Here is a 12049-nt window from a genome sequence, read left to right on the forward strand (position 1 = left end):
ATTTATCCACTGATCCATCTTTCCTGTTCTAAACTTACGTTTTAGGATTATACATAATCACTGAAAGTTACCCACCTGCTCCAGAGTAGACTGTGAGAGACTGTATTCTTCCAAGTCAAAGTTCTCTTTCACTGTGTAAAGATGAATTCCCATTAGGAGCTCATATTTTTTTTATTAAAGGAATTTTACCAATCTTGAACAAAAGGACACACACAAAAAATAAAAATATAAGATAATAACTAATTTTTTTAGTTAACTACTAGGAAGTAAATACACCATTTAGTCATACAAAAGGTATACATGTTTCCTGAGAGATTTGGCAAAGGCACTAGAAGATGCAAAAGAAGAATAAGAAATTCTAGAGCACCAATATAAGATAAAGCTAAACCATGGTTCTCGGTGTGCTGGAAACTCCTGTGTGTCTCTTACGTCTGCCCCCTTCTCTCACCTTAGAGGTTAGTGCTAAGCAACGTGTCCCAAGTGGATCTTCAGCAGGAGGAAATTTTTTTAAAAGATGGTCATGGCTTTTATTTTTTTAATTAATATATTTTTTTTCCTATTCACTTTGCATCCTGCTCACTGCCCCTCTCCTGGTCACTTCCTCCCACAATCATTCCCCCCTCCCCTCTTCTCCTCCTGGGTATCGCCCCCCCCACACCCTGGCCCTTCAACTCTCTCTATCCCAAAAGTCATTGCCTGTATGCGGGATATGCTCTCCTAGTTGGGCTTCCTTGTCTGGCCTCAGTGGGATTTGGCTTTCATTCGTCTATTTCCCCCAACACTGAATCTCTTAACTGGTGACCACTACTTCTCAAAGGTGGTAAATTTGACACTGTTCTGCTCCGGACTGTGCCTTTTGTCTCTTTGGCTCTAATGGCAATGGTAACCATTGTGCTTAAGTACAGTCTCAAGATACTGCACAATGCCCTTATATAATAACTGCAGTTGTGATAACTACAGTGCCTGTGATCAACTAATAGTACCACCATGTTACCACGTCTCTCTTCCCTTTCTGCTCTACCTTAAGGGGACTCTTACTATCAGCTTATAAGACAAGGAGGGGACATAGTAAGAAGACAGATTAAATAAAGTTGTGCAACCTTCCTGGATATAGACAAATGTCACCTGAAAGAGAAAAGACCCTAAGGTTGTGCTGGAGTTTGCATTATCCACATTTGATCTTCTGATACAGAAAAATATAAATGAATCTATATGGAGGTTCATGGAGTATGCATTGTTCTCAAAAAGTTCTGAGCCTAGTCCCTTCAATAAGTATATTGTGGCTGAGAAAATTATGGTATCTAATGACCCTTGAGGACATGTTAATTACATGTCTTGTATTTGTCACTTTGTATCATCTTCCCATCATGATGTAGAAAAATGTTATTAAACAAATGTTTAAGAATACTCCCAAATGGGCTGGAGAGATGGCTCAGTGGTTAAGAGCACTGATTGCTCTTACAGAGGTCCTGAGTTGAAATTCCAGAAACCACATGGTGGCTCACAACCATCTGTAATGAGATCTGATGCCCTCTTCTGGTGTGTCTGAAGACAGCGACAGTGTGCTTATATATAATAAATAAATATATTAAAAAAATAAATACAATTAAAAATAAGCATACTCCCAAATGAGAACCTCAATGTTAGCAGACTAAATACAAGAGAAGGAAGATGTGTCAGAAAGGAATATTGATGGAAGTGCAAACATCAGAAGCCTATTTTATAGGAAGGCTACATTATTCCAGGGAAGCAGTCTTACAATCCCATTGATGCTTTTCTATTACAAACACATCCTGTTTATGAGTTCTCCATGGACTGCTTCTCATCAGAATGATGCCCACCTAGCAACCAGGCCAAAACAAGGCATCCAGGAGGACATCAGACCAAAAGCTGGGAGTGTACAGTGAGATTAAAAAAAAAAAAACAAAAAACCTTACATGGGTGGCCCTAACCATGTATCAAGAAGACAGAAGCAGGGAAGTATGAGTTCTCAGCAGAAGGCAGTTGGCAAGGTTGAATGCCCAGCACCATAAAGAGTAGTGCAATGTGGATCTAAAATGTCCTCCACAAGCTATCCAAATTGTCCTCAGTTTGCAGCATTAACTTGAAAGCTATAGAGCCTTTAAGAGATGGAGAACAGCATTTGAAATGGAAATATATAAATTTATTTGAGAGAGAGAGGGAGAGAGAGAGAGAGACAGAGAGAGACAGAGACAGAGAGAAGGAGAAGGAGAGAAGAGAAGAGAAGAGAAGAGAAGAGAAGAGAAGAGAAGAGAAGAGAAGAGAAGAGAAGAGAAGAGAAGAGAGGAGAGACAAGACTAATGGAAGTAAGTGAGCCTTTGGAGATGTTACTTTCTCGTAGCTTTGGTCTGTTTGCTTTGGTTCTGTCTGACACAATAATGTGAGGAGTCCCAGTTACATTCTCCCAAGTGCCACAGAGTTGTCAGTTCATGAGTTTCCTGTCATGATGGACTACAATAGTCTGAAACCATGCCATAGGTGAAATGTATATGCTCATAAGTTGTTTCTGGTATCTATTTGATCACAACACTGAGGGAATATAGAAATAGGTATCAGAAGTGGGGTGGTTTCTTTGATTTAACCATGATCTCAGGTCCTCAGATCTTTGAACCTAATTTATGGAGGAAATGTGGAAAAGTTTGGGAAGAGAGCTATAAAAGCCCTAGATTGCTAGAAACAGAGCTCATGGGAGCTTCTGGTGGAAGACCCAGAAGCTAGTAGACATGCAACTAGTAAACACTATACTCATGAAGTCTTACACAAGAATAAGCAGTCTGCTGGGAATAAGCAATTATCCTGGAAATTAGTTGTGTGAATTCTGGAAAATATGTCTGGCACAAATTGTGTCCTGAGAGTTTGTGTGAGACTAAATCCATGGGTAGAGAAAGTTCCTTTGAGACAAAGCAGCATTCTGGATACAGCATAACTCCTGTTTGCTGCTTTAGCAATGAGAGACAGGAACAAGCAGAAAAGTATGCATCGTGGGTACATTTAAAGTTACCATAGACAAAGTAGGCACAGAAAGAGTGACTACAATTGTTACAGTCATTAGTGCCACTAAAGAAAACTAATGGGAAAATAAGAAAGCTGCCTTGAGGTCCAGCCTTCTTCCATAAAATACTCCAAGGTATAAAAATGCAAGCTCACTTTAAAAGCAAGTGAGTGAGCCAGAAGAACGCCCTGCTGATGAAGGACCATGGATAGAACTTTCTGGTTTCAGCTACCCTGACGATGAGATGCTACAACAGCTTTGTTTAAAGGGCATCTGGCTATTTCTGAAGCTGAAAGCCAAACATGGAATCATCCACTTGGTGCAAGTTTCACACACACGTTCCTTCATAATGCAGAAGCTATGGAGCGATTGGAGCTTGTGCCAGAGGTTCCCGAGGAAACCCTGGGAAACCAGCCATTGTGTAGTGCGGTTAGATTCCTGGGAAGACCATGTATGGAGCTTTGAAGTGTGAAGCCCACGTTGGGGTAAAGACTTTAGGATGTCGGAGATGCCAGAGATGAAAAACGCCTACTAAGGAAAGCTGCAGATGTTGAGTAGAGCAGGCCTAAGAAGGGAGTCAAATGTGCTTCAGATGGTAGGCTCATAGGGAGGAGGATACAAAAGTCTGTACACAGTCACCTTATGCCAAAATATGCTCTAGATGCCTAACATGGAGCTACAAGAACTAATTAACTCCGTGGCTTAGCCTTGCTTAGTGCAGTCTCTGCTTGCTATCTTTTCACTACTCCCCTTTAAGTAGGAATATCTTCTCTGAGCCATTATTTATTGGGATATATAGCTTTCTTTATTATTTTACTAGGACTCACAAGTCAGAGTTTACCTAGAGCCTTGTGAAGGGCTTTTACATGGTACTGGGATTTTAAGGAAATGCTGGAAGTTAGACTGAAAGCATTTGCATTATGAAATAAACACGCCAAATCATCTTGTTGAGAACCACTGGATTAGATATCCTAGCAATCTATTAATTATGTACCATGAACAATCTATGACTTTTTAAAAAGCCAGTTTAGATTTCTATGGTTGTGAGCTATTACTTCTAAACATGCACTTACGTCTCTCCAATTTGAAGAAAGCCTCAGACAAAGGTCGTACATCCTCAACAGGCAACTTATAGACCATCAGAGAGGAGTACCTGTGAAGAGAAGAGAAGGTTGAATAGTGGGTTCCAAGGTTGCGACCTTGATGAGGGTATTTCTGAATATTAACAATAATCATGTCAATTATTTGCATAAATGTACATCTTATGACTTGGAGATAACCATAGTCCGCGTGCCCTTCTGATCAACAGTAAGTCAGTCTAAGAGGAGGAAGAGGGGAAACAAGGGAGGAAGCCAAAGGAGGTAGCATGGTGCCTTAAGAAGGGAGGGAACAAGATTTTTCATCCATCTTAGGAAGATAAAGATGTATAAGCAGAAACTGCTAGTTATGAGGTATTACCTAATCTACCCAAGCCCCAAGCATCATGACTAATACAACTGCTGAGAGACGCCATTCATGGAACTCTGATGGCTGTCTAGTTCCATCACTGAGCTTTCTCAGGGCATCTCCTTTAATATGGATGGTTCGATCTTTCAGCAAGGGCCACTGAGCTAATACAAGCAGAAACATACAATAGTCCCGGACTCAATTCAGAGCACCACAAATGCTAATTTTCACACAGCAAAGTAAAGGTTCAAATAACACATGTGCATTACCTTTCCTGCCGAGCAGCCTGGGGGAAGAACCTCATGATCTCCATGTTCAGCGACTCCACCTGCGTGGGGCTCTTCACCTTCATCTCCAGCAGGTAATCTTTGCCAAACTTGCTTTTTAGATGTTGGATGGAACCAATACACCTGGGGATTGACAGGGGGAGGCTGAAGTCAAGCAGCTCTCTATGGCCAGTGCAAGTCGGCATGGGGGTGTTCCAGGCAGGGTCAGGTAGAAAATGGCACTGAGTCCCCAGCTTCTATCCCACAAAGTGACCTGGGACCAAGGGCAGGCTGGAAAGGTACTCACCTCAGCCTCCCAGACACCATGATGGCCACACGGTCACACACAGCCTCTGCCTCTGCCATGTAATGGGTAGTCAGGAGGGCGCCCCTCTCTGTGTTTGTGAAAGTGGACCGGATCGCCTGCCTAGAGTTTGGTCCAGGAGAAAGGCTAACTAAAGAGAATCCTCTTCCCACAATTCTTCCCCCCTCCCTTCCCCATTCTCCTCTGAGCAGGTACGGGTCCCCGGTTGTCTCCTACCCTGGCTCTTTAAGACTTCTGGGCTAGGCGTTTTCTTTCCCACTGAAGCCAAACAAAGCAACCCAGCTAAAAGAACATATCCCATGTACAGGCAACAGGTTTTCCAGTTGTTCAGGACCCACATGAAGAGCAAACTGCACATCTGCTACTTATGTGCAGGGAAGCCTAGGTCCAGCCCGTCTATGAGAAGAAAATTCTTACAACGGGTGGTAGATGGAAGGAGTTTGTCTTTTGTTTTCGTATTCCAAGTGTTGGAATACGAAATAGCTGCCATTGCTTTTCTTGGTAACGAATGACTGCTTTCACCACGTTTTGAAGTAAACTACGCTGAAAGGCAGTTTCTACAAGATCCATAAACCCCACAAGTATGGCTCCTGAAATCTTACCACATTTGCTGCTGCCCCTCAGGGTCCAGCCCAGTGGACGGCTCATCCAGAAGCACCACAGAAGGGTTTCCCAGGATGCTCAGCACGAAACAAAGCTGCAATAAGACAGGGCAACCTGTGGGTCATGGGCCTGAAGGATACAGAACAAGAGGATACCGAGTCCTGTCCGTACCTTTCTCTTCACTCCCTCTGACAGGGTCTTTACAAGAGCCTTCAGCTGCTCCTGCAGTTTGAGGGCATCCACCAACCTGAGAAACACAGTGGGTGGATCTTTATTAGGCATGACCAGGAGCGAACGTAGCAAGCACATCTGCACCATACTACAGTAATGAGAATCCTCAGAGAGGTCACAGTTTTGACACTCCTTGGGTTCCTGCTACTGTTTAGACACATCTGTTCAACAAGGATTCCATGTCCTTATTCCCAGGTGGTGACGTCAGGAAACGTTGTGGAGTCTAGGGGAAAGGCCTTAGAGCAGCTGTCCTGAACCCCTGTTGTAAGCTCTGTGGAGGTCACCTATCAGCTATTCTGCATACCATAGATTTACACTGCTGCTCATAACGGCAGCAAAATTACAGTATGAAGTAGCAACAGAATGACTGGTCGGAGGTCGCCACAACATGAGGAACTGAATTAAAGGTCATGGCCTTAGGAAGGTTGGGGAGCAGTGCTCGAGAGCCACGGGGCTGTGTCTTGGATTATATGGTCTTTATTCCTCTCTGGTTTTTCTGGCTGGTCATGTGATCTCTCCCACTCACACACAGTCCTGCACTGACATCATTGCTCTTTGACCTTTGACCTTCACTGGAGGCCAGACCAAAGGCTGACATCTTGAACTTTCATCTGCAAAACTGAATTAATTAGCCGGCCAGTGGCTGTGGCACAGCCCTTAAAAGAAGCACTGGTGAATAGACACATAGACCGGTGGACCTCTGTGAGTCAAAGGCCAGCCTGTTCTATGGTGTGAACTCCAGGACAGCCACAGCTACACAGAGAAACCCTGTCTCAAAGACTAACAAACAAACAAAAATGGGTTAAATAAATAAGTTGCTTTTCTTCTAATCTATCCAGACTACCAAATTTCATTGCAATAATCACAAAACTGGCTAATACTGACATATTATATATTTTATGATATAAAATATAAATATATTTCATAGCTCTTCTTGGTCAGCACAGTCTTATTTCCAGTATTCTGTTCCATGTTTCCCCACCATGATGGACTAGCCCTTCTGGGAGAAAAGCCCAATAAATATTTTCTCCTAAAAAAATGAAATAAAGAAATAAAGAAAAGAAGGAAGGAAGGGAGAGATAAAGAAAGAAAAACCAGCAAACCTTTCTCTCTAGGCTCAAAGAAAAAGAAAACAACACTGAGTTAGATTCTAAATGACCGAGTGCCCCACAAGCAAGGGATCAGTAGTTAGAAGCTCTCTTTTTTAATTCTGTGTGAGCACATTAATTAGGTACCGCCCTCCTGAGCAGGAAATGAGTGTGGCTTTGCCACATACCGTGAGATGATGACCACCGCATCCTCCTTCCTCAGCCCCTTCACAGCAGCGTACAACTCCAGGTGTTCCTTCACTGTCAGGTTGGGCCACAGCACGTTCTCCTGAGGACAGTACCCCAAGAACCCCAGGGCAGCACCCCCATCAGTTCCTTTCAAAAACACCTACACATATACAAAAAAAAAAAAAAAAAACATATCTCAGATTCTATTCAAATCTGTGTGCACATGTACATGTAAGTGATACTTAGGATGATGTACATGCAATGCTTATGTATGAAGTTCATACAAAAAATATCATTAAGTGCTTAAAGAGCTCTTGAGTACTTTAAAAAGGCAAACCAATCACATTATTATGTCATAACATTACAGTTTAAACTTTAGAACTAAATCCACCACCACAGTTCCAGTGATGATGGCTCAGTTGCTGGCTTATTACACGAGCTCTCCCATCAACCCAGACGCTGAGAACAATGGATACTTGCTAAGTGTTCTGTTTCCCAGTAGGGCAGAGGTTTTCAGTGAAGGGCAATCCTCCCCTTGGGGTACATCTCACACTGTCTGGAGACACCAATATCTGCTTGTCAAGATTGTGTTCGTGTCTGTGGTGCAAAGGGTACTATTGGCATCTAGTGGGTAAAAACCAGAGATGCCATTAAATAGCCTACCGTACACACATTTATTCAATCCACAATGCCATTGGTTCAAAAGATGAACAGCCCTGAACTGGCTAATAAAGGAAAATCCCCTTGGCAATGTATCTACTACATAAGAACCAAGAAAATGATAACACTTATTATCTTGATGAGATCAGTACTGTACTGTACATAAAAGCTATGTACTGAAACCTAAAGCATTTAATATATCTTCAATTACGTTATTTTCAAAAATCCCTGCAGTTAGCTATGTTCATATTACAGATAGGAACCTAATGCGTTCATGGACTAAAAATTTGCACAAGAGTCGCAGAAGATAAACTTGGGACCTGACACTAGGCTCAGCTTTTAGAAAAGCCCTCGACCTTAATTGTTTATTATTATCTCTCTCTGGTACAAAAGAAGAAGAAGAAAAGAGGTTAGCTTCTCCTTGCAGAACTTTCACCAGAGAGAAAAACAGAAAATTATTAAATGGAGACACAAGTGGGCTTATCACAACCTCTGTTCAATGCTTTTGTGAAAATACGTCTAATATATACGTGAACAAAGCAAAAGGTACAGGCAATAAAGGGCTATTTGAGGATGATGCTAAGGAGACAGCCAGGCATCTGGAGATGCCTTTATCCATGGGAGGATCAGGCCCACATACCCTACAGTGAAAGGACCAAGAGCTGATTCCAGAGGCAAAGAGAAAATATCCATTAGTCTGTCTATTCTCAACGGCACTATGCTGATAATATTAACCCTTCTCAAAATTACTCTTGCATTAAGTAGAAAGAAATTTCAGCAGTCATCTTCAGTTCATGTCACTAGACTCAATTAAGGATGGACAATGTACTGTTAGGTTGTCACGAGGAACCGCCGTAAAGCGTTCCATCTACTTAACGTTAGGGAACCGGTCTTACGTGGATCACTGACCTGCCCTGCGGTTGGCACTGTGTCTCCGGTTATCATACCAATTGTCGTACTTTTGCCGGCTCCATTGTGTCCTAAGAGCCCTAGGACTTCACCTGGAAAAAAAAAATGCACCCTCAAGAAGGCACAAATGACTAAAAAACAAAACACAATTTGCAGACACTCCCTGTGGAAAGTACACAAAATGAACTCTCTCTAACACACACACACACACACACACACACACACACACACTTGATGTTATTACTGGCTTCATCTCACAGAGGATAGATCTGAGTCTTAAAGAAGGCAGATAACTTGCCTAAGGTAAGTTTACTAAGAGGCTGAGCTGGAATTTTGAAGAATACTTGTTTCAGTTAACCAGAAACTTCTGTACCAAACACTGTTGTTTTAACTTGAGAGAGGTTCTTACTGTGTAGTCCAGAATGCACTGGAACTCATAGATGGAGTCCAGGCTGGCCTTGAACTTGTTACAATATTCTTGCTCAGAACCTTCCAAGTTCTGGCATTATAGGCATGAATTGTTATGCCTAGCTACCATGAATTATTTGTTAAGAAGGAGATACACCACTATAACCCAGTCGAGTCCTATTTATCATCAAAATGTTTACTTTAACCCTATACCAAGACTTAGAATATAACTCATTGGTAGAATGTTTGCCTAGCACACATAAGGCCCTGGGTTTTATCCTCAACATCAAAAAGTAAATAAACCCATAGGAAGAACAACAGACCACCCAAACCAACCAGAGCTCCCAGGGTCTAAAACACCAACCAATGAGTACACCTGGAGAGACCCATGGCTCCAGCCACATAAGCAGCAGAAGATGGCATTGTCTGGCATGAATAGGAGGAGAAACCCTTGGTCCTGTAAGACTCGTTTCCCCAGTGTAGGGGAGTGCTGAAGCAATGAGGTGGGAGAGGGTGGGTTCGAGCTGGAGCATCTTCATGGAGGCAAGGGGGAGGGGAAAAGGGGATAACACTTGAAATGTAAATACATAAGATATCTAGTAAAAGGTCAATAAGTATTTAAAATATTTAATACTTAAAATAAAATCTATGCTATCCTTTTTACCTCTTTCGGTAGGATTTAAAACTCAGGCCATAATTCTCTCTTCCTTTGCAAAGGAAAAGTGTTCTATGAAAGCCAAAGCTTCTAGGCTGAAGGCACAGCCTGAACCCCATGGTGAGGCAGCTGCGCTCACCAACAGATGATCCCTGACCCAGACAAGCATGCCTCTTAGAAAGAGCCAGTCTTCAGAGCCCACAGCAACACTGCAGAGCTGCGGTCGCCAACCTTTTTTAACACAGAAGGAGATGTTCCTTGTGGCAATCTTTTTCTTCGCTTTGGAAAAGCACCTTTTCGTTTTGCCTGTATATTCCTTCCGCAGACAGCTTGCAATAATGACTGGTTTCTGTGAAGACAGATGAAAACCATCTTTTATTCTAGCATTTTCTTACCTACCCCTCCCTCCGAGACTGCTCATATTCCTTCCTCCAGGCCTTCCCTTGTACAGAACCACGAGTCCAAGTAAACAAACTGGTTTAGCAGTTTGCTACAAACTGCTGTTTCAAGTAAACCATCCCAAGTCCCTCTATGGACATTTGATTTACAGGGCTGTGTGTGATATGTGCTTAAAGTAAACATTTTGACGATAAATAGGACTCGACTGGGTTATAGTGGTGTATCTGCAGAGAGCTGGAATGAGGACATTCACATAAACTGATAATTGGTTATCAAACGCACACATATGCACACACACACACACACACAAGCACATGCTCATACAAACATACACAGCACAAAGGAACTCTCTTCTGAATTGTTTGCAACTAGTTTAACTTGGATTATAAAACTCATAAAAGCTGGGGCTGAAGAGATGGCTCAGTGGTTAAGAAGGAAAGTGTCATCACCCAATCAGCTGTTCTTTCGAAGGATCTGGGTTTGGTTTCCGGCACTCGTGTGAAGTGTCTCAGAACTACCTGCCACTCCAGTTCTAAGGGGATTTGATGTCCTCATCTTGTTTCTAGCACACATTCAGGTACAGGCACACACGTGTACACATAAAATGCAAAACAAATCTTTAAAAGAGACAGTAAAATCTTAAGTTTTTTAAATGTTTAACTGTATATATCAGAGCAATAGCTCTAAAAATAAATAGATTGATTGACTGATTGATTGTGTGTGTGTATGTGTGTGTGTGTGTGTGTGTGTGTGTGTGTGTGGCCTCGTGGGCACTGCTTTCCTACTGACATTGAGTAATGCACTATAAAAGCAAAAGAAACCCCATAGCAGGTTTTTTTTAAGAGAATCAAGATTGGGAAGTTTCTCAATTTTCTGGCAGAATCATTTATTTTTATAAGCTCTACCTCGTCCATCTGTGGGATAGTCACAGCGCCCGTTGTCCTCACTCTTTCCATCTGAACATCCTCATCCTCTTCTCCAGGATCTTCTGGGTTTGGCAAAGCATGGCAGCTTCTCGGAGAAATTCTAAAGTCAAACGGCATGGTAAACTTACGGGTCATTGAAATACGTAGACCGGAAACGGAGCACAACTCCATTTCTCTATTCTCTGTGTTCCCTCATTTCTCCCTAGCAACTAGATGTCGCTGTTCACTTTTGCTTCTCACATGATATAGTTCTAATTGGGTAATGACATTTTCCCGCTTCAACTAGCAGAGCAGCATGCACCCTCTCTTGGTGGATCTCAAGATAGCTTTCCTTGAGGGAAAAAACAAGGTCAAGAAATGCATTTGGGAGTTATTTTATAATTCCAAAAGTTTCATAAGAATGAAGGGCCAGAGCATATAATTTAGGAGCATATCTCAGACACTCCAGGGTGTCCGATCAGAATCCCAGAGTATACTCAGTTACTTGGCATGTTACCTCTTAGAGATCTGTCAGTCAGTCTTTCCCACTGCTAGACCTCTCATCAACCATAACCGAGTCATCCAATTGTTTCTTCTCTCCCTTGGGTAACCTTAATTACTATGATTTCTCAGTTCCCCTAAAATTTGATGTCATCTTGGCATTCTTCTTTTCATCTCACTTAGATTTGAATTTGGTTTATATCTTTTGGGGAAAGCAAGGTGTGTGTGATGGTTTGAACAAGAATGGCCTCCATAGTCTCAGGTATTTGAATGTTTGGTCACCAGATAGTGGAACTGCTTTAGAAGGATTAAGAGGTAGGTGTGGCCACATTGGAGTAGGTGGGGTCATGGTGGATTAGGGGTGGCCATGTTAGAGTAGCTGTGTCACAAGGAATGGGTTTTGAGATTTCAAAAGCCCATGCCAGATCCAGTCCTCCCTTCTGTCTCTCTA

General features: G+C 42.3%; 1 protein-coding gene across 2 annotated transcripts in view; it reads right to left on the reverse strand.

The window, feature by feature from the left end:
- ABCA9 (ATP binding cassette subfamily A member 9) overlaps nt 1-12049 on the reverse strand; it is a 62057-nt gene that overhangs the window by 1188 nt on the left and 48820 nt on the right. For both annotated transcript variants that reach the window (XM_080923428.1, XM_080923427.1), the window contains 10 exons: nt 11098-11218; nt 10025-10142; nt 8731-8822; nt 7161-7321; nt 5825-5900; nt 5653-5747; nt 5033-5152; nt 4729-4869; nt 4087-4166; nt 76-131 (listed from right to left, as the gene is read on the reverse strand). In XM_080923428.1, the coding sequence (XP_080779554.1) occupies nt 76-131; nt 4087-4166; nt 4729-4869; nt 5033-5152; nt 5653-5747; nt 5825-5900; nt 7161-7321; nt 8731-8822; nt 10025-10142; nt 11098-11218 (1060 nt within the window). The remainder of the gene's footprint in view (nt 1-75; nt 132-4086; nt 4167-4728; nt 4870-5032; nt 5153-5652; nt 5748-5824; nt 5901-7160; nt 7322-8730; nt 8823-10024; nt 10143-11097; nt 11219-12049) is intronic.

The sequence above is a fragment of the Micromys minutus genome, assembly GCF_963924665.1.
Source record: "Micromys minutus genome assembly, chromosome: 10".
Taxonomy (NCBI): Eukaryota; Metazoa; Chordata; class Mammalia; order Rodentia; family Muridae; genus Micromys; species Micromys minutus.